Below are 23201 nucleotides of genomic sequence, written 5' to 3' on the forward strand. Positions count from 1 at the left end.
ACTTTTTAAGGTTTGGGGCCTTTTTGTGTATTGCGTTTTTATAAGTCTCCCAATTTCATCATTTTGGGGGGATGGTTTTTCAAGTTTTTATTGTAGGAGAGAATATTTTGTCCATAATACAGTGAAGATTATTGAGAAGTTTTGGAAGTCTGTTTCCGAAATAAACCCCCCCAACTACATGGGGGGGTGTTTTACATACATTTTATTTATGGTGGTCAAGTGAGGGGGAACAAAATGGATAAAACAATGTAGATGAGCAGATCCTGGAGTGTTGCAGGATAGTCCTTGGTAAAAACTACTTATGGTGGGGAGGGACTTGAAAAAGGTCACAAGGAAAAAGGCATATAGATCCATTTATTACAGTCTGTATACAATTTTAAATATGTGCAGTCTACCAGTATCCTTAACTTTATATAAAGCTTTATTAAAAAATGGAATAGAGAGCAGGTCCCCTCACCCTGCCTGGTGCATCAGTGAGAATTTCCAAATAGCTTCTCTGTGGGTCAGCAATCTGGGCAGAAGAGCATCATCCCAGCCGAATTTCTATCCTATTACCGGTTTCTTGCCTCCGTAAGCCCTATCCTGCAAATAAAGTTTATAAAGCTCCTCAACTACATGAAGAAAGCAGAGGAAGGTGATGTGTGCAGGTTTCACTACATCAGGCCCACCAGAAAAGCTGAACCCTCCCTGTCGAAGGCACATGATTCCTTTGCAGTATTTCCTTCCTGCAGAATAAACCACTGGGAGGGGGGTGCCGGCGGCCACAGAGAAGAGAGGCTATTCTCATGGAACCAGGATTTTCAAACCCCCTTAGCTGTCAAAACTACCTAATGAGGAAGGGGGACTGCATAATTCCCCCCACCCCCCTATCTCCCAAGGGCCCAGAGAACCTGCCCTGTTTTTATACGCTGAGGAAGGTGGCAGGGCTCCTAAAGGCCCACAAACCTGGTCTGGGGGCTGGGGGTAGACCGTTTCCTCCAGCAGGAGTCTCTTTCTATGAAATCCCAGTCACGGGAGGAGGTTAGGCCTTGAGCTGGCTTCCCCGTGTGCTGCACTGACATCCCTGTCCTCCGCAGCTGCAGGCAGGAGGTTATCTGGTGTGAAGTTTTCTGTGTTGAATGATGTGGGAGCTTTGGCTGAAGGACTTCCCACATTCTCCACACTCGTAAGGCTTCTCGCCCGTGTGGACTCTCCGGTGCTGGATGAGGTTGGACTTTTGGCTGAAGGATTTCTCACATTCCCGCACTTGTAAGGTCTGGCTCCCGTGTGAATTCTCTGGTGCTGGTTGAGCGTGGACCTATGGCTGAAGGACTTGCCGCATTCGCCGCACTCGTAAGGCCGCTCTCCGGTGTGAATGCGCAGGTGCTGAACGAGCTTGCACTTGTAGCTGAAGGACTTGGCACATTCGTTGCACTTGTAGGGCCTTGCTCCGCTGTGGATCTTCTGGTGCTGGATGAGGTTGGAGCTTTGGCTAAAGGAATTCCCACACTCCCCACACTTATAAGGCTTTTCTCGCGTGTGCACTCTCTGGTGTTTGATGAGGGTTGAGCTGTAGCTGAAGGCTTTCCCGCATTCGCCACAGGCATAAGGCCTCACGCGAGTGTGAATCTGCAGGTGCTGGACGAGTCTGAACTTGAAGCTGAAGGCTTTTCCGCATTCGCTGCATTTGTAAGGCCTGGCGCCAGTGTGAATCCTGTGGTGCTGAATGAGGTTGTAGCTTTGGCTGAAGGATTTCCCACATTCGTTACACTCGTAAGACCTCGTTTCTGGGTAAGCTCTCGGACAGTCACTAAGGATGGAGCTTTGGTTAAAAGGCTTCTCACAGTTATCCCAGTCGTGGTAACTTTCTCTGGGGTGCAGTTGCTGATGCTGGAAAAGTTTACAGTCATAGCTAAAGGACTTCCCGTGGTTGCTGTACTCGGGCGGACTTTTTCTACCCTGAAAGGAGTCCCTATGTTCAAAGCTGCTGTGAGGCTCGGCTCCTTTGAGAGTGGCCTGGTGTCGGAGAAGGCTCACGATGGCCAGGAAGTCCTTCCCAACTCCCCCACAGGGGAAAGGCTTCCCTGACACGTGCAGTTTGTACCTTGTCACAAGCTCCATGTCCCATCTGAATGGCTTCTCCTCATTGTGCTTCTGGGGCTGAAAATTTACGTCCAACCACAGTTTCCCACATGCCTCACAGATGTAGTTCTGCCCACGATGTGCTCCTTGGTCCTCACCCAGGTACAAAATGTCTCTCCCAAGCAAGACACACTTGTCACAGGGCTGAGCTCTCCACACGGATGGAGCTGGACTTGAAGTCCTGCCCATGGACACCTGCTGCACCGAAAGGGCCTCCTCCTCCTCCATTCCGTACCAACAACCTGAAAGCAAAGAAACGCGGGGGAGAAGCTCCTGTTAAGCCCCAGGTCAGGTTGATAAAACAGGCCGGAGCCCTGGGACTCAAGTCACAATCGGAAGAAGCACGGCCTCTAATTCCCTCCTCTGCCCTGCAGCGGGCTGCAAGGGACCAGATGCCACTGGAGAGACTTGGGGAAGGAGCGGTGCAGGAAGGAGGGGGGAGGTTCAGGCCTGAGCACCCCGGACAACCCCTCTAATCCCCAGCTGAAGTGGCTGGGAGAGGATGAGCAAGTCTGCACATGGCCCGAAACAATACCAGATGCAGATCCACGCAGGAACATCTCATAAGATGAGCCCCTGGTGTTCCACATAACTGCTGGCCCCAATGGGGAGGAGGGAGAAAACCTGAGCACACACTGGGTCTGGACAGGAGCTGGCCCGGCCCGGCTGGGAGTCTTACCTAGTGAGATCACGAGTGCGAAGTTCTCCAGCATCACATCATGGTACAGGCATCTCTGTGTCTCGTCAAGGAGCCCCCACTCTTCCCAGGAGAAGTACACAACCACGTCTTCGAAGGTCACACTACCCTGCCATGAGGGGGAGAGATGAAACCACAAACAGGCAAGCCTTGGTGCCACTTCTCCCTAGGTCTCAGTCCTGTGCAACAAACAGCAGGCAGGTCTGCAAGGCTGCACCAGCCTCCAACCAGGCACTGTCCCTAAAATCCTCCCCAGTGTAGCCACCAGGTCCAACCGCTGCTCCTAAGTCCCTAATACCCATCAGCTCCCACCCCCCCTTTTACAGCTGCTGGCATCATGAGTCCTCGGCAAGAGGAACCCCACTTCCTAGGGCAGCCTTTAGTCTTCTGGGTTCGAGGACACTACTCATACTGGACTAGAGCCTCCACGAAAAACCTCCCTTTAATATCCAAACACTGGGAATTAGTAATTACCAGCTCACGACCTCTGCCCTTAAATTAAGCTCCTCTACTAGGCTCCAGGTACAGATGCCACAAACCAGTGTCCTTCTCCTGTCCCTTACCTGCGTGTGAGAGGCCCAAGGCAGGACTAGACTCAGTACCTGAAGTTCCCACAGGCACCTGAGGCGCAACCCCTCACCTCTGCCCGCCAATTGCCTCCCCAGGGCTTGGCCTGTTCTCTACCTCACTCTTCCCAATAGAGAATCTGGTTCTACTTTAAAACGGAATTTAAAGCCCAACCGTTTCTCCGGCTTCTGGGGCTGTGATTTACATCTCTGTAGCCTCCACCCCAACCCTCCCACTTTCCGTAGCGCTGCCCACAGCTCAGCAGCTGCCTCCACCAGTAACCCCCAGGCTGGCGTCCTTCCAGGTCCTCGGCACCTTCTCCCTTACAGGTTCGGTTCCAAAGTGCGCAACCTGTAGAGATGGGGCCCTCGGAGCTCCCGCTAGGACCTGCCCCGTGATTCCACCTCGCGCTCTGTTCGTGGGGCAGACAGGAAGGGGCCCAGGCTGCAGGGACGCAAGCAAGTGCCGAGTTCAGGCCCAGGGGACAGCATTTACCTGAGCCGGGTCCGCGGGCACAGCTGCCGCCATGGGACTCCGTAGGAAGAGCAGGCCTGGGAGCGGCCCAGGGCCACGGGGACGCCTCCTCTCGTGCTTCCCCAGTCACCTCGGACTGACCCTGCGCTCTGGACCTGCCGAACAGCGAACAGCCTGTCTCCTGGACCTTCATTGGCTCCACGCTGGCGTCGCTGGGCGCAGGGTCCTCCGGGCAATGCAATTCTCAGCGTTCCACAGGCCTTTGCAAGGGGCGCCACGCGTCAGAACCTCCTGGAACACAGCCGCAGCTGCTCTGCAAGGGGTGCTGTGCCTGGATTCCTGGGGAGTCGTGACGATCCCCTGAATGTTCAACACCGATGCAGTTTTAGACTCCCTGACCGCATGCTCCCAGAGGCTACAGGGACTACTCCCGCTGTCCCCAAAGCTCACAATTGCACACGGACCTAGTGTTCCAGAGTCACTCAGAATCACAACTGTGTCTGACTTTGGAGGGGGAGGCGCTGGGAAGAAGGCGACCTCATCTCCTACACTTGGTTTTCTCCAGGCTCACTGCCCATGGCGTGCTTTTGTCCAACGCTGGAAAGCCATGGATTCTGGTCTTTGGTCCAGTTTTGAAGTCACTCACAGAAGGAGTCTGAGGGAGACCCCGTGAGGAAAATGAAAGGGATCTAAAGCTTCTCACTTCAGGGCTCTCTCCAGACTTTGCGAATGCTCGGGTTGTTAAGAGATACGGGTTTTAAAAGGTAAAGCTCCAAACCAAAACCACTTCCCGTGAGAGATTCGTACTGTGCTTTCTGGCTTCCCTGACTCCGTGCAGGACCCGCTCACCACAGCAGGAGTAGTTCTGAGCTACTGGGTGCCATGGAGTTGAAGCAGCTGTATTTTATCTGTCTAGCGGGGGTTAAAGAGATGAAAACATACTCCTGAACTGTGGTGCCAAAGAGCACCCTAATCTGTGTGTATATGAATGACAGGGCGTCAAGGATGCTAAGAGCTTCTCAGTGGAAATACCATGTAAAGACAAGCCCTCCCACAAGTGTGTGAAGAACATTTCCAAAACAACTACAAAGTCTCTTGTGGAAAAATTTACAGGTTTGACAGCTCCAGGTGATGAACCCCTATCCAAAGAGCCATCTAGAATTCATAAATGCTGGTATCTGTTCTGACTGCTCCACCTTCAGGCTTCCTGACACCCCAAAATACAGAAATTATGCCTACTAATAACAGGAGTACAATTTCTATGCGTTCAAGTGAGAGGAAGTGTCATGGACATTTTCACCAGGAAGGTATGTTGAAAGCCGAGCTAGGCCCCTTGAGCCCAACAGCTGGCTGAATGGAGCCCAGTTGTGAATGCAAAAAACCAGTCTTTGAAGAAAATTAAAAGTGCCACTCCAGGGAACACACAAACGGTACGAAAGCAAAACAGCCTGACTACTGAAACTTCTAGTGGTCTGCAAAGAAGATCAAAGCAGCCCCAACACTCCCTTAAGCCAAAACCTAATCCAGAGCAAGGCCTAACTGTCTCCACTTCTAGAAAGGCTGAGAGAGGTAAGGAGTTGGCAGAAGACCAGCTGAAAGTCAGCAGAGGCTGGGTCCTGAGGCTGAGGAAAGCAGCCATCTCCACACCATCACAGCACAATGGGACAAAGTGCTGACGCAGAAGCTGTGGCGAGTGATCCAGAAGATCGAGCTCAGAGCATACCACAGATTTCCAAGGCAGACAAAACAGCCTGTGATGCGAAGACGCCCTGCATCTAGCGCTTTCAGAGCTAGAGAGGTCGAGCCTGGCTTCAAAGGACAGGCCAACACTCTTGGCGGGGGCCAGCGTTCCTGTATCATTCTGGACATCCTAGGACCCTTACCAATTGGGCTGAAATCTCTGGAACAACAAAGCGGGGTGGAGACACCGTGTTTACAACTTGGTTTACTGACTGAGACCTACTGCTCACTTGTTGACAATGTACCTGGCCACGCAAGAGCCCCATAGCCCATGGATCAAGGAGTAATTTTGATTTTCAAGTCTTATTGCTTATGAAAAATACAATTTGTAAGTCCACGGAAGTAAAGTGAAAACCTTCTGGAATTTCATTCCAGTAGCCATTCATGGGCAGCAGAGTCCAGTATGAACAGGAGTTTGGAAGAGGTTGTTTCCAACCCTCACGGATGACTTTGTGGGGACTTAGAAGTACCAGTAGCTGCAGAGAATCAGAAGTAGAGAAGGTGTGACCGAAAGGCTGCACAGTACAATCTCATGAAAGAACCTGAATGGAAGACCAGAGAAAGGCATTGCTTGGGGTTGCCTGAGGTGGAACTACTCCCGGTAAAGATGCCCAAAGACTGCCAAAGTGACCACTGATAAAGAAGGTCTATGGTGAATGTTTCGTAAGAGGGGGAGTCAACTGTAGGGTAAACAACATTGTCTGAAGAAACTGCCACAGCCACCCTGAGCCACAAACAAAATGATTAGGACTTGCTGAGAGCTTAGCAAGAACGTATTTCTTAATTAAGGTCTGTATATTGGTTAGGGGTTTGTTTTTTTTAAATAAGGCCTAATGATTTTTGTACACTTAAAAGACTACGATGTAAACATAACTTCTATTATATATGTCCTGGGAAACCAAACACTTTGTTCGACTTGCTTTATCACAGGTGTAGAACCCAACCCACACCTCTTGTGTTGCTGGTGATGGGACAACCACATGCCCCTCAGGCACGAGCAGCAGCACAGACAGAAAGGAGCCTTCCTGGAGCATCCATTATCGGGCAAAGGCAGCAACTTCTTAGAAAAGGAGTCTTGACAACCTTCCCCCCCTCAGAACCCAGACAGGTGGAACAGAGATCCAACTACGCAAACCACATTCTCTCTCTCTTCTGCTCAGAGTGTAAAAGGGAAAGAGGTCCCTGCACAATAAATGTAATCTTTCCTCCATCATTCACAGCAACAGATGAAAAATGCCATTTAGACACTGTAGACATTCATAGTCATCGCAGTCCACCCACACTGTCCCCTCACATGCAACATTTTTCACCCAATGTTTTCATTCAAATCAGCACTGGATTTCTACTGTCAAACTCCCCAAACCTCAAAAAGCCATACATGACGTTTTCATGTAATTCCCTTTGAATAATTGCTTACAGAACGGCCTTTTGTATCCTACAACTGCTACTGAACACAGAATGCAAAATTCCCAGCAGATTCACTGGCATAGCTTGTGAGACTATAAGGATTTTTTAAAGTGTTACTAAATAAAACAATTGTGTGTTCTAGAGAGAACTCAGAGCCCAAAGACTCTGTTGGGAAAAAGATTTTTTGTCTGTCACTGCTAATGAAGTACAGAGAGAGGAAATGTGGAGATGTTGAGAAACAGGAAGGCAGATGTTTGTAAGCCGAGAGCTTAGATTCATAATCAGGGTATCAGGGTTATCTAAAAGGACAAAATAAATTAGTTGAATGAGTGGAAAGAGTCAAACACACTCACCAGGATCAGGATGGTGCCTATGGCTCTGGCTTCACAGAAGAGAGTCACTGCTGAGAAGGTACTGACCCCTCTGTGAGTATCTGTCAAGGACAAGGACAGTGTGGAGTCAAGCTCAGACCATGAGCCTCAAGCACACGACACATCAACATCACAGATGCTGTCAGTTTTCTACACCTCCTTAAGCTTCTCAATTTGTCTGCAACAGCCCAGGGAAAATGCATACATTTCCCCCAATGCTTAGGTTTCTGCTTCTCAACGAAACTGGCGCTCTCATAGGAATGTCTGAAGAAAAGGGTGAGGAATTTCCAAGGATCTCAACTCTAGCATGCTAGAGGCTGATTTCAGTGACAAAGTCATCGTACCAGAAAACCTCTTCATTCAGATAAACTGTTTCAATTTAATAATAATCATAGCAGCAAGTCTTTCATAATTGCAGAGCTATTTCATGTAGAATTATCATCACAGACTCAAACTAGCATCTATCAATTAGGAATTGAATAAACCCTCAAAAAGCAGTAGGTTGCTGTGGACAGGATCAATAAACTTTCTCTGCTGCTGAAACTTCAGGTCATAATCTTGTATTAAAGCATCAGAATGCCATCTGTAATTAGCTCTTCTTCCCCAACACTGGAAGGAACAAAAATTGTATGGAAGGGCGCCTGGGTGGCTCAGTGGGTTGGGCCTCTGCCTTCGGCTCTGCTCATGGTCTTGGGGTCCTGGGATTGAGGCCCACATTGGGCTTTCTGCTCAGCAAGGAGCCGGCTTCCCCCTCTCTCTCTGCCTGCTGCTCTGCCTGCTTGTGATCTCTCTCTCTCTCAAATAAATAAATAAAATCTTTAAAAAAATAAAAAAAAATTTTAAAAGATAAAACTGTATGGAAAATCAGTATGTGTGGTTATATACTAGTTTTTTTTTAAAACTTAGAAGAATGGTATCCAATTAAGAGGGGAGGTGGGAAAAGTGGAGTAAACAGGATGAAATTCCTTTCATACATTTATGATTAAATATTTTGAAATAAAATTCCTAAGAATAAAAAAGAGGCTTATATTTACAAATCAATGTTCACAGCATCTACTCATTATATAGCACAACACTAGGAACAAACTTCAACAGATGAATAACTGAATAAATTCTTTAACACCCGTACAACAGAACACTACTCAGCGGTAGTAAGGAGTGAACGACTGACACATGCACGGAGCAGGATGGATCTCTCACATGTTCGGTTTCATCAGAAACCCATGTTCATGTGCAGTTCATGAAACTACAGAGATGGAGAACGGATCAGTGCTTTTCAGAGGACAGGGATGGGATGGAGTTGGTAAGCTGGTGTGAGTGCAAACAGCAGAAGGAAGTTTTGGTGGTCACAGACCAGTTTTCTATCTTGACTGCACTGGTGGTGATGTGAATCTCTACGTACAGGCAAATTACTGTAATAATACACACGTGCAGTTAAAGATGGCGACACCCGAGTAAGATCTATAGCTGTCTAAGACATCATTTGGAGAGGCAGGGTGACGGGAACATGGGACTTTCATACTATTTATGCAACTTCCTGTGAATCTATACTTAAGCTAAAAATAAATTACTGTGTATCAAACCTCAGGCCCTAACCAAAGTTAATTTTTTAAAGATTTTAACACTTATTCATTTGAGAGAAAAAGTGAGTGCAAGAGTCGGGGAGGGCGGGGAAGGCACAGAGAGAGGGGAAGCAGACTCTCCACAGAGCAGGGAGCCCGGATGTGGGGCTAGATCCCAGGACCCAGAAAACGTGACCCGAGCTGAAGGCAGACACTTAACCTTATCACTGAACCATATGAGCCACCCAGGTACCCTGAGAGAGGTTAATTTTAAATTTAATGATATAACTCCTATTAACCACTGAATGATAGAGAACATTTCAGTAATGATGTTGTGAAAATCAGCATATTCTCAAGGCACCTGGGCAGTTCAGTCAGTTGAATGTCCAACTCTTGATGTCTGGGGGGTCAGGAGACTGGGCTCCCTGTGAGCATGGGGCCTGCTTAAGATTCTCTCTCTCTCCCTCTGCTTATGCTCTCTTCTCTCTAAACAAAAATGAAAACAAAATAAAACAAAACCAAAGTTTTCTAATGTTATGTATCTACTTAGCGGTGTCCATTCCTTTATCAGCACACCTTTACAGATCTACTGTCCCCAAGTATCATCTTTTTTTTTTTTTTTTAAAGATTTTTTATTTATTTATTTGTCAGAGAGAGAGAGCGAGTGAGAGCGAGCACAGGCAGACAGAGTGGAAGGCAGAGTCAGAGGGAGAAGCAGGCTCCCTGCGGAGCAAGGAGCCCGATGCGGGACTCGATCCCAGGACGCTGGGATCATGACCTGAGCCAAAGGCAGCTGCTTAACCAACTGAGCCACCCAGGCGTCCCCCCCAAGTATCATCTTAACGTAAAGAAAACAGGGGCTCTGGAGGAACAGGCAAAATGGGTGAAGAGGAGTGGGAGCTACAGGCTTCCAGTTATGGAATGAGAAATCATGGGGTCGAAAGGTACAGCATCTGGAAACAATCAATGTGGGGGCACCCAGGGGGCTCACTCGGTTAAGTGACTCTTGATTACGGTCCTGAGATCAAGCCCAAAGGGCTCCGCACTGAGCGGGGAGTCTACTTGAGACATCTGCCCCCCAAGGTCCCCCCTAAAATAACCCTTTAATAAAAACGAATAGCAGTACTGCAGGAATGTGCGGCGAAAGGCGGTACCACACGGGCTATCATGGTGAGCACTGCACAATGTAGAGAATCGCCGAGTGACCACACTGCACGCCCGAAACTAGTACAACACTGAACTAGTGCACCACTGTATGTTAAGTACAATCAAGTTAGTTCGCCCTTTTTTTTTTTTTTTAAAAAAGAACGCATGCATGAAACATGACATTTAGATTTTTGGCCTGCCTCGGCAAGTAGAAAGATGGAGTTAGCACTGGCTGAAATTGGGAAGGCCAGGGCCGGGGAAGGACTGCAAGGAAGTGCAGGAGAAATTTTTGAACATGTGGGGGTCTGTGACAGATATAGATCTGGAAGTTTTCTAGTATTTATACGGTGTGCTATTTATAGTCACGACACTGCATGAGATCAGAAATGAGTGTGCAGTCTGAGAATTCAGAAATGACTAATGGGAAAATGAAGACGGGAGAGGAAAAGAAATCGGGAATAAAAAACGCCAATTGTGGTAAAACCTTCTGAGAGGAACTTTACACAAAATCTCGGAAGTCACCATTGGATTCAGGAGTTAGCTAATGACAATGGAGTTGTGAGGCTAACAAACCAAACTTGAATGAGTGGAGTGCTACATAGGAATTGAGGTAATTGAGTGAGAGAAAAAAAATGCTCCTCAAAAATTTATCTTAAAAGTTTAGTTGTAAAAGTGGAGAGAGACAAATGGTAGAATAGGAAATATACTGGATCAACTAAGGAGAGGAAAGTTTTTTTTTTTTTTTTAAGATTTTTTATTTGACAGGCAGAGATCACAGCAGGCAGAGAGACAGACAGAGAAAGAGGAGGATAAAGGCTCCCCGCTGAGCAGAGAGCCCGAGGCGGGGCTTGATCCCAGGACCCTGAGATCATGACCTGAGCTGAAGGCAGAGGCTTTAACCCACTGAGCCACCCAGGCGCCCCAAGTATTTTTAAAAGGATAATAGTGTTGAGAGTGTTATTTTAAAAAGAGACTGCAAGGGGTTCCTGGATGGCTCAGTGCCTTCAGCTCAGGTCATGATCACAGGGTCCTGGCACAGAGCTCCCTGCTCAGCAGGGAGCCTGCTCACTACCCCACCCTCTGGCCTGAATCGCTGCCTACTTGTGATCTGTCAAAAAAAAAAAAAAAAAAAAAAGGGGGGGGGCGCCTGGGTGGCTCAGCGGGTTAAAGCCTCTGCCTCCGGCTCAGGTCATGATCCCGGGGTCCTGGGATCGAGCCCCACATCGGGCTCTCTGCTTGGTGGGGAGCCTGCTTCCTTCTCTCTCTCTCTCTCTCTCTGCCTACTTGTGATCTGTCAAATAAATAAATAAATAAATAAATCTTAAAAAAAAAAAGAGAGAGAGAGATGCTGCAAAAGCAAGCCCACTGCAAGAGAAGTTAGTATCCTTAGATTTCATAAAGAACTAGTGCCCCCACGCCTGGGTGGCTCAGTGGGTTAAGACCCTGCCTTTGGCTCAGGTCATGATCCCAGGGTCCTGGGATCAACATCAACCCCGCATCGGGCTCTCTGCTCAGCAGGGAGCCTGCTTCCTCCTCTCTCTCTGCCTGCCTCTCTGCCTACTTGTGATCTTTGTCAAATAAATAAATAAAATCTTAAAAAAAAAAAAAAAAGAACTAGTGCCCCGAGATGTTAAGACATGGGCAGCATGGTCCTTAACTGGCATTAGTAACTGACCCTAAATCAGAGGGGAGGAATCAGTTCTATTTTGATAAAAGTAGGTCCATAATAAGACTTGAATGAACACGGACCTCTGGATGGTTCAGCTGGTTAAGCATCTGACTTTGGCTCAGGTCCTGATCCCACAGTCCCGGGACTGGGTCCTGCACCAGGCTTCTTGCTCAGCGAGGGGCCTGCTGCACACCCTCCCTCCCCCGCCCCACTTGTGTGCTCTCTGACTAATGTTAACAGAAGTTAAACCAATTGGTTTTATGTAAGAAAGCAAAAACTGTTTTCAAATGGTGATTTCTTTGTTGTGTTATGGGAGCAGAATATCAAGGGACAGAGGGGAGTAATATTGGAAACGTAATGAAATAACATTTAGATTTCCTGGACCTGCCAAAAGTTTACTGATCTACTGAGTCAAAAGGTGAAACCCAAAGATACAATTAAGAGACAGAGAGAGGCTGCCAGAGCCAGGGACGTCTGCACCCAGGGCTTGGGAAGTTCTAAGTGACAGATCCGCTGTGACTGGGCTCCTTATCTGAGAGTACTGAAATACTTACAATTATTTTTTTTTTAAAGATTTTATTTATTTATTTGTCAGAGAGAGAGTGAGCGAGAGCAAGCATAGGCAGACAGAGTGGAAGGCAGATTCAGAGGGAGAAGCAGACTCCCTGCGGAGCAAGGAGCCCGATGTGGGACTCGATCCCAGGACGCCGGGATCATGACCTGAGCCGAAGGCAGCTGCTTAACCAACTGAGCCACCCAGGCGTCCCGAAATACTTACAATTATTAAGAGCATTTAGGGGAATAGGTCCTAGGTTTCCTGAATATTCCCCAACTACATGAAGTCAAGGTTGAAGATGGTGGCAGCACTAACACTAACAAGGAAATCGCTACTTGGGAGTCTTTCTAGTAAAGGGAACGGTGAGACTTTAGAACAGGAGTAAGGCAACCCTGGATTTTACATCTCTAAAGAGCAGGGAACGTGTGTGCGACCCGAGCTGGGGACTGTGTAAGTCTCCTTCAAGCCAGCACCCCGCTCTGAGCAGCGAGCGGCTGGTGTGGAAGGGCACTGGATGGAGCGTGCGGCCTAGAAACAGAAGCAGGAATTATGCCTCCTGCTGCAAGCTGCAAACAGATGACAAGGCGCCAAGGAGAGGACACTGTGCTCCTCTGAAACTGAAGTGGGCTTTACACACAAAGAAAAAGGAAAGATTTCCAAAAGCCCTTAGCCTTGTGGATCTCAGATCACAGATTATGTATTTGGGAAAAGTACTTCTGTTTCACAAACGTATTCTCCTTAAAACCAAATAGGACTACTCTGACACTGTCTAAGCAAACTTCAGATCTCTCTGCCGGAGTTTCTTTGTTCTCAAACAGCTGCATAAAATGCTTGCTCCCAAGTCCTTTCAGGACAGCCCTATTTAAAACAGTCACTCTTTTTGGTATTTATGTTTTAATTTCCCAGAACACCAAATGCTGCAAAATGCACTCTTAACATACAGTTCAACATGTTTTGACAGCATAATCACAAATTCACCAACTAAAATAAATGTACAGAACAGCCCCATCTCTCCGCAAGTCCTCCTCCTGCTTTGCAGAAAGTCGTGCTCCCTACCCCCGTGTTCTGAAACCCTACGTGCTGTCTGCCTCAGGTTTTAGGCCATCTTTTCCAGGGCATCTGGTAAGGGGAATCAAACAGAATACAGCCCTTCTAATCAAAACAATGAACTGGTTTTTGTTTTGTTTTTATGTATTTATTTGAGAGAGCACGCACTTGAGGGCAGAAGGAGCAGAGAGAGAAGGACAAGCAGACTCCACAGCGAGCACGGAGCCCAACGTGGGGCTCTATTCATGACCCTGACAGCACGATGAAGTCAGAATCAAGAGTCAGATGCTTAAACGACTGAGCCACCCAGGCGCCCCATACAACATCACATTTGTGGGATGTCTGGGTGGTTCAGTTGGTTGGGCGTCTGCCTTCGGCTCAGGTCATGATCCCAGGCTCCTGGGATCAAGTCCCACACTGGCTCCTTGCTCAGCAGGGAGCCTGCTTCTCCCTCTGCCTGCTGCTCCCCTTGCTTGTGCATGCTGTGTCTCCCCCTCTCCTGTAAATAAAATCTTAAAACAACAACGCATTTCTGATTCTCCCTTGTTTTGACAGGGATCAGTAGTTCATTCTCTGTAATGCCGAGCAGGCTTCCATTGCACAGATGTACCCGGTTTATCGACTCCCCAGCTGCAGGACGCGTGAATCATTTCCAGTTCCAGATATCGTGAATAGAGTCACAATAAACACTGTCTATAGCTTTTTGTTTCAACTTAGGATTCTGAGTTGTAATGTGTAAACATATAACTTAAAAAGAAAAAAAACTGCAAAAAAATATTCTTCAAGGTAGATGTACCTTTGTGCATTGCCAGCATCAAGTACCTGAGAATACCGATTTCTCCACCTCCATTTCCAGACAATTTCAGATCACAGAAAGGTGTCCCTGCAAACTGCTGTGGTTCCACAGCAAGAGTGCTTGCTACGAGCATTAGTATGGAACCCTGCGTGATACTTTCGTGTGTATGTACATCTGCATGTTTGTGGGTAGGCAGGGAAAGGGAAGGGACAAGGAAGGGACAGGGAAGGGTACTGGTAGGTACTCTGAAAGCTGATCAAATGGTGTATCATAAAAGATTTGGTTGTTCTGACTCAAAGTAGTACATTTGCAGAACTACATCAAGGCCCCAGAATGTTTTCCAAGTCATTCCTAAGGTTTTCCCAATAGGCTGAAGCTAACTGGACACTTAGCCTGCACACCAGTACCGTGTGTGCTGGCAGGTCTCATCCTGTTTTATCCTACCAGCAGTCAGCTGAGTGATAAATGCCTGTTTCTTTTTATCCATATTATGGAAAATAACCAGGGTTCTAAAAACAGCAAAACATGCTCACAGTGCTTTCTAGTATACCTTGAGTTCCCTGACAGAGCACAGGATACCCAGCTTCATGTGAGCTTCAGGCGAAGAACAAATAATTTTATAAGGCATATTGCATGGGACATAGAGTTAAAAAAAAAAAAAAAAAAGTTCACCTAGAATTCACATTTAACTGAGTGTCCTGTATTTTTATTTCCAAAATCTGGCAACTCTAAGTATTCTGCTTATGCACTATTTCAACTATTGCTTAAACAATACAAAATTTACTATATTACAGTTCTGGAAGTCCAAAGTCCAAAAAGTCTCCCTGGTGTCAGCAGGGCTGACTTCCTTTCCAGAGGCTCTAGGAAGAGTTCATCTCTTCTCTCATTCCTCAGAGAGACTCCGCAGCTCCGGGCTCCCAGCCCTTTCCATCTCAAAACCAGCAATGGCGAACTGAGTTGTTCTCACCCCGCGTCACTTGGACACTTTCCATTTTCTGCCTATCAGTTCCCCAACCAAGAACCCATTTGATCACACTGGTTAGGCTCAGGTAATCCAGCATCACCTCCCACTTCTAGGCCAGTTGATTAGCTCCCTTAACTCTACCCACTAGTACCTTCAGTCTCCTTTACTGTGTAATCTGACCCTTGAGACAAGATGTGTAAAGGCAACATTATCCTACTTATCCCGTTGGCTTAAAAGTGTTGTTAACTCCCCAAACCCAGCACAAAAGTTCCCTCTCATTAGGAACAACATTAGGGTCATAAGGATTTAGGAATATTTGGTGCTGGATCCTCCTTAGTCCCTCACAGTATGACGGTGACTCCAACAACTCCATCTTTTTAGGGGGTTTCTGCTGTATCCTTCACTGCATCACTGACACCATGGAACACAGGAAGAGAAAAAAGAAACCCCCCCATCTTCAGGATTCTATGCTAGTAGCTACAATTTCTCCCCCTTATTGCTTTCAACCTAACCATTCTCTTAAGATACTTTGTCTTGCTAGAAGTAAATGTATTTTTTATTTATCTGTATTTTTATGGTTCTTTGAAGCTATTATAACTGAACACATTTAAAGTGTACACTGTAGGGGCGCCTGGGTGGCTCAGTGGGTTAAAGCCTCTGCCTTCAGCTCAGGTCATGATCTCAGGGTCCTGGGATGGAGCCCCGCATCGGGCTCTCTGCTCAGCCGGGAGCCTGCTTCCCCCACTCCCTACCTGCCTCTCTGTGGTCTCTGTCTGTCAAATAAATAAATAAATAATCTTTAAAAAAATAAATAAAGTGTACACTGTAGTGAGTTTTAACACAGATATATACCACTGAAACCATCACCACAATCAAGACAGGAAACATTCATCACCATCCAAAATTTTCTCAGAACTCTTTCTACTACATCCCTTACTCATTCAGCCACTATTCTCAGGAAACCACTGATCTCTTCTGTGATAATGGATTAGCTTACATTTTCGAGTCTATTCGGAACGATCCTGTGTGTTCACTTCATCTAAATTCTTCCACTCAGCATAAGTGTTTAGACTCATCTACGCTGGATATATCCATATTCTGTTCCTATTAGATCATGGATTTGTGCCCACAAATCCGTATGTCGAACCCCTAACCCCAATGTAACGGAAATAGAAGGTAGGGTATGGGGAAGTACTTCTGTTAGATTAGGCCATCTGGCTGGGACTCTCAAGATGACATTAGTGCTTTTATAAAAATACCAAAGATGGGGCGCCTGGGTGGCTCAGTGGGTTAAGCCTCTGCCTTTGGCTCAGGTCATGATCTCAGGGTCCTGGGATCGAGCCCCGCATCAGGCTCTCTGCTCAGTGGGGAGCCTGCTTCCTCCTCTCTCTCTGCCTGTCAAATAAATAAAATCTTAAAAAAAAAAAAAAAAAACAAAGACAAAGCAGGGGAATATGGCAGAGTAGGAAAAGGATGGCTCACCACCCACAGATGCACCTAGCCAACAACTACATTTAACACAACTCACTCTGACAATGACCTTAAGACTAGAACACTTACTCCACAGCTGAATACAGAAAGCCAAATAGAGGGGGCCTGCGTGGCTCACTTGTTAGGCATGTGCTTACGGCTCAGGTCATGATCCCAGAGTCCTGGGATCGAGCCCCACATCAGGCTCCCTGCTCTGCAGGTAGCCTGCTTCTCCCTCTCCTACGCCCTCTGCTTGCGTTCCCTCTCCCATATGTCTCTGTCAAATAAATAAAATCTTTAAGAAAAAAAAAAAAAGCCAAACTGAGTAGGGTAGGAGGGGTTACAGATGTTGTGCAGAACCAAACACCTAGCATGGCAAGCCACAAGTGGGAAAGGTATCACAGGCACACAGGTCCTCCCTAAGGAGTAAGAGGCTCCATCCCCACAAAGGGCACCTCCTGGCCCTGGGGACCCGCACAGGAAGATGAGCCCCATAAAGTCTGACTTTGAAAATGAGCAGAACTTAACTCTGAGATATCTGAAAATCAGCAGGGCTAAACTATGGTAACGGCAGAGCCAGAAGGCTATCGGAAACTGAGATTCTGTTCTTTAAAGGGCCACCATACTGTAACACTCCGTCTGAAAGCTAGCACAAAAGGCAGCAGCTTGAAAAGCACCTAGGTCACACGTGAAGATTTACTGACTCATTTTGGAACATGTGCCAGAGGAGCAAGGATCTGTAGAAGCCTTCTCAAGGAAAAGATGGAGACCGTTCTTCCGGCATTCCTTCAGCCTAGCTGGCTGGATGCCTGTGGGAGCCAGATCTAACCCTCTCCCTCTACATTGCTAGCACTGCTCCCCCCACCCTAGAGTTCCCTTGCAAACCTGCTCCACCTAAGCTACCTATCCCCCAGCAGGTACCCCTCCCCCAAAGCAGTTCTTATGCTGCCGCAGAGCATGGGCACCCCCGGCTGGGACAGGCACCTCCCCAAAGTGACTCCTGCCCCAGGGAGGAGGGAATCCTCCCTCCCCAGCACACCAGCAGCAGCTACAGTGAGGTTATCTCAGCCAGCCGCAGCAGGGGCCAGCCCCGTCCACTAGAGGGCTTACAGGAGCCATGGCCGGTTACTGCAGACAGACGGGCTGCCAGCCAGCTCAACGACCCACATGCCCAGAACAGTCTCTGACCATTTACAAGAGCTTAAAAAGCACACTCAGGGGTTATACCCCACAGTGACTGGTTCTGGGGACTGGGGGGACTGCACCACTGGGACCCACAGAATGCCTTCTAAAGGTCGCTACTTTCAAGACCAGGACCTGTAACTGACCTAATACATGCAAACAAACAGTCAGACAAAACACAGACAGAGGAATATGTTCCAAATGAAACAAGACAAAACCTCAGAAAAGAAAACTCAATGAAACAATCTACCTGAGAAAGAGTTCAAAGTAATGGTCCTAAAGATGCTCACTGGTCTTGACAGAAAAGTGGATGAGTTCAGTAAGACCTTCAATAAAGAGATACAAAATATATGGGCACCTGGGTGGCTCAGTCAGTTATGCATCTGCCTTCCGCTCAGGTCATGATCCCAGGGTTCTGGGATCGAACTCCACATTGGGCTCCCTCTCCCATTCCCCCTGCTACTGTTCCCTCTCTTTGTTTCCCTATCAAATAAATAAATAAATAAAATCTTAAAACAAAAACAAAAACCAAGGCCCATCTACATGCTGCCTACATCTATACACTGCCTACAAGAGACTCACTTCAGACCTAAAGACGCAGACTAAAAATGAAGGAATGGAAACACATACTCCATGCACATGGAAGTGAAAATCAAGCTGGTGTAGGAATACTTATAATAAACAAAGTAGAGTTTAAGACATGGATTGTAATAAAGAGAAAGAAAAGCACTGCATAATTATAAAGTTGACCCAACAAGAGGATATGACAATTTTAACTATCTATGCAACCAACAAAAGAGCACCTAAAAATATGAAGCAAACATTAGCAGACACAAAGGGAAACTAACAGAACCAGTAATAGAAAGGGACTTCAACAGTCCATTCACATCGATGAACAGATCACCTACACAGAAAATCAACAAGGAACAGTGGCTTTAATCAATAAACCATACAGACTTAACAGACATATACAGAACACTCCATCCCCAAACAGAAGAATACACATTCTTTTCAAATGCACATGGAACATTCTCCAAGTCAAATCACATATTAGGTCACAAAACAAGTCTCAATAAATTTAAAGACTGAAATCATATCAAGTATCTTTTCCAACCACAACAGTATGAAACTAGAATCAATTACAAGAAAAAAAATGGAAAAAAACCACAAACACATGGAGGCTTAACACCACACTACTAAAGAGGAAGTCAAAGAAATCAAAAAGGAAACTGAAGCTGGAGACAAATGAAAACAAATACAAGACTTCAAAACCTTTGGGAGGAAACAAAAGCAGTTCTCAGAAGGAAGTTTATAGCAATACAGACCTACCTTAAGAAGCAAGAAAAATCTCAATCTAACCTTATACCTAAAGTAACTAGAAAAAGAACAAAAACGAAAGTTAGTAGAATGAAAAAAATAATGAAGATCAGAATGAAAATAAATGAAATAGGGGGGCCTGGGTGGCTCAGTCAGTTAAGTGACTGCCTTCGGCTCAGGTCATGATCCCAAGGTCCTGGGATTAAGCCCCGCATCGTGCTCCCTGCTTAGCAGAGAGCCTGCATCTCCCTCTCCCTGCTGCTCTGCCTACTTGTGTACTCTTTATCTGCCCAATAAATAAATAAAATCTTAAAAAGAAAAGAGGTGTGCCTGGGTGGCTCAGTGGTTGAGCCTCTGCCTTTGGCTCAGGTCATGGTCTCAGGGTCTTGGGATTGAGCCCCACATTGGGCTCTCTGCTCAGCAGGGAGCCTGCTTCCCCCTCTCTCTCTGCCTGCCTCTGCCTGCTTGTGATCCTTCTCTCTGTCAAATAAATAAATGTAATCTTTTAAAAAACTAAAGATTAAAAACCAATAAAAAAGGGCGCCTGGGTGGCTCAGTGGGTTAAGACGCTGCCTTCGACTCAGGTCACGATCTCAGGGTCCTGGGATCGAGTCCCGCATCAGGCTCTCTGCTCAGCAGGGAAACTGCTTCCCTCTCTCTCTCTCTCTGCCTATCTGTCTACTTGTAATCTCTCTCTGTCAAATAAATAAATAAAATCTAAAAAAAAAAAAAAAAAAAAAAAAAAAAACAGGGGCACCTGGGTGGCTTAGTGGGTTAAAGCCTCTGCCTTTGGCTCAGGTCATGATCCCAGAGTCCTGGGATCGAGCCCCGCATCGGGCTCTCTGCTCAGTGGGGAGTCTGCTTACTCCTCTCTCTCTGCCTACTTGTGATCTGTCAAATAAATAAAAATTTTTAAAAAAAAATTAATTTAAAAAAACAATAAAAAAAGATTAAGGGAACCAAGAGCTGGTTCCTTAAAAAGATAAAGTAAATAAACTTTTAGACAGACTCATCAAGGCAAAAAGAGGACTCAAATAATCAGAAATGATCAAGAATTTTTTTTTTTTTTTTTTTTTTTTAAAGATTTTATTTATTTATTTGACAGAGAGAAATCACAAGTAGATGGAGAGGCAGGCAGAGAGAGAGAGAGAGAGGGAAGCAGGCTCCCTGCTGAGCAGAGAGCCCGATGCGGGACTCGATCCCAGGACCCTGAGATCGTGACCTGAGCCGAAGGCAGCGGCTTAACCCACTGAGCCACCCAGGCGCCCAGAAATGATCAAGAATTTATGGGCACCTGGGTGGCTCAGTAGGTTAAGCGACTGCCTTCAGCTCAGGTCATGATCCTGGAGCCCAGGGATCGAGTCCCACATCGGCTTCTTGCTGAGTCTGCTTCTCCCTCTGACCCTCCCCCTTCTCATGCTCTCTCATTCTCTCTCTCTCTCTCAAATAAATAAATAAAATCTTAGAAAAGAAAGAGGCCTTACAACTGACACCACAGAAATATAAAGGATTAATTATATACCAACAAACTGGACAAACTAGAAGAAATGGATAATTTCCTAGAAAAATATAACCTTCCAAGACCGGATCACAACGAAATAGGAAATTTGTACAGACTATTTACTAGTCACAAAACTAAATCAGTAACCAAGAAACTCCCAACAGGGGGCGTCTGGGTTGCTCAGTCAGTTAAGCACCCAGCTCTTATTTTGGCTCAGGTCACAATCTCAAGGTCATGAGAATGAGCCCTACATTGGGCTCTGTGCTGGGTGTGGAGCCTGCTAAGAGTCTCTCTCTCTTCCCCTCCCTCCACCACCCCACCCCTACGAACAACCCACAACTCCCAACAAACTTGAAAGTCCAGGACCCAAATGATGTGGGAAACAGGCAGAAGAAAAATGTCCTTACCCACTGACAAGCCCTTGAAACAGGCACAGTGACATTCTCTAGGGACTCAACTGCCTCCACCTTAACACCTGGCAAAGGGCAATCACAGCCTGACCAACCCCCTCCCACCCCCAACCAGGATCCTGCAAGTCTACTTTAACAATTCCTTTGGAAGCTTCCTGTATCTCTAAACCCTCCAAAATGTGCAGACAATCATTCCCAAGCATTTGACCCACTGACATACATCTAAAGAGTCTCATAACAAAGGTTTTATTACTGATAATGAGTCACCTTTTTCCCAAAAACAGCTAGCCCCTCAAGGTCCTGGAAACCTTGCTCCCAAAATTCCTCAGAGACTTATGCCATCCCTAACCCCCTCCCAACTTGCAAGCATATAATGGACCACTCCTCACAGTCCCTGGGCAGCAGCTCCTTCTGCCCACGGGTCCTGTCCTTGTGCTTTAATAAACCAGCATTTTGCACCAAAGATGTCTCAAGAATTCTTTCTTGGTCACTGGCTCCGGACCTCACTCACCCCACCGAACCTCACCTATGTTCTAAGACTTCATCACAGTGGCTTCACAGGTGAATCCTACCAAACATTTATTTTTTATTTTAGTATTTTATTTACTTTACAAGTAGGCAGAGAGAGGGAGAGAGAAAAGGAAATAGGCTACCTGCTGAGCAGAGAGCCCGATTCGGGACTCGATCCCGGGACCCTGAGATCATGACCTGAGCTGAAGGCAGAGGCTTTAACCCACTGAGCCACCCAGGCGCCCGTACCAAACATTTAAAGAAGTGTTAGCACCGATACTTCTCAAAATACTACAAAAATATAGAAAAGGAATTCTTCTAACTTCATTTCTTTAAAGTTAGCCATTACCCTGCTATCAAAACCAGATGAACACATTACAAAACCAGAAGATTACAGACGGAGCAATATCCCTAATGAACACAGATGCAAAAGCCTTCTAACAGATTACCAAACTAAATTCAACATACATTAACAATATCATTCAGGGGTGCCTGGGTGGCTCAGTGGGTTAAAGCCTCTGCTTTCGGCTCTGGTCATGATCCCAGGGTCCTGGGATGGAGCCCCACATCGGGCTCTCTGCTCAGCGGGGAGCCTGCTTCCTCCTCTCTCTCTGCCTCTCTGCCTACTTGTGATCTCTGTCAAGTAAATAAATAAAATCTTTAAAATATATACATATATATATATATCATTCAATCCCACAATGAAGTGGGATTTATTTCAGGAATGTAAGTGATGAGGGAGCAGGAGGCTGACTGAGACAAAGCAAAAGCTGGCACCTTGCACCCCTCTCCATCCACTCCCCTCCCCTTGGTAATGTGTGTGGCATTCCTCAGGCACCCCTGACTGCCATAAACAATAAGCAAATAGTTAACTTGCAAGGATCACAATCCTGCAAGACAGGAATCTCAAAATCCTGTTTCCCACATCATTTGGGTCCTGGACTTTTAAGTTTGTTGGGAGTTGTGGGTTGTTCGTTGGGGTGGGGTGGCGGAGGGAGGGGAAGAGAGAGAGACTCTTAGCAGGCTCCACACCCAGCACAGAGCCCAATGCAGGGCTCATTCTCATGACCTTGAGATAAAGTCTCAAGGATTCTTTACAAATGTCCTAAATCTCACTAACAAAGATGATTGATAGCAGGATTATGACATCCCACCAAAAAGTCTCCAACTATCTTAATGTTAATGGCCGGCCTAAAGACGACATTGACCAAGCTGGGCAAGGCCTCCAGTATCCTGGCACCTTGTAGGTCCTCTTTAGCATAAGAAAACTCCGTCGAAACCTTTTCCCTCACCTTCCCCCAACCGCAGGGTACATAACCTGCCATCCCTCACAACCAGGGGCAGCAGTTCTTCCTGCCCACGGGTCCTGTCCCCGTGCTTTTGAAGGACCCCAGGTCAGAACTATAGTATAGCCTGTAAGTTTTAACATTCTTTTTATAACCAGCTTATGCTAACTAAGAAACTGTGGCCAGCTGACCATAGATAAGGGAGTCAGCAAGCAGCATAACAGGATAACGAATAGCAAAAATCTGTGTTTAACCAGCTGTTTCTGGCTTCTGTATAATAATGTTTCTAATGCTTTGCTAAGAAATGAAAAATTGCTTAAACCCTCGCTCGCTGTGTAATCAAATAAAGTTATACCCTTCCCCTGTTAAGAATTTCCCCTACTACTAAGTAAAATTGATAAGGGGTAT

At 46.5% G+C, this 23201-nt stretch overlaps 1 protein-coding gene across 1 annotated transcript in view; it reads right to left on the reverse strand.

The window, feature by feature from the left end:
* Positions 1-337: 337 nt before the first annotated feature.
* LOC116579397 (zinc finger protein 211-like) overlaps positions 338-23201 on the reverse strand; it is a 32865-nt gene continuing 10001 nt past the window's right edge. The window contains 5 exon segments of the mRNA XM_032324789.1: positions 338-1239; positions 1242-2363; positions 2801-2927; positions 3881-4767; positions 7360-7439. Coding sequence (XP_032180680.1) covers positions 1091-1239; positions 1242-2363; positions 2801-2927; positions 3881-3913 — 1431 coding nt within the window. The 5' untranslated portion in view covers positions 3914-4767; positions 7360-7439 and the 3' untranslated portion in view covers positions 338-1090.

The sequence above is a fragment of the Mustela erminea genome, chromosome 19 (assembly GCF_009829155.1).
Source record: "Mustela erminea isolate mMusErm1 chromosome 19, mMusErm1.Pri, whole genome shotgun sequence".
In the NCBI taxonomy this organism is placed as follows: domain Eukaryota; kingdom Metazoa; phylum Chordata; class Mammalia; order Carnivora; family Mustelidae; genus Mustela; species Mustela erminea.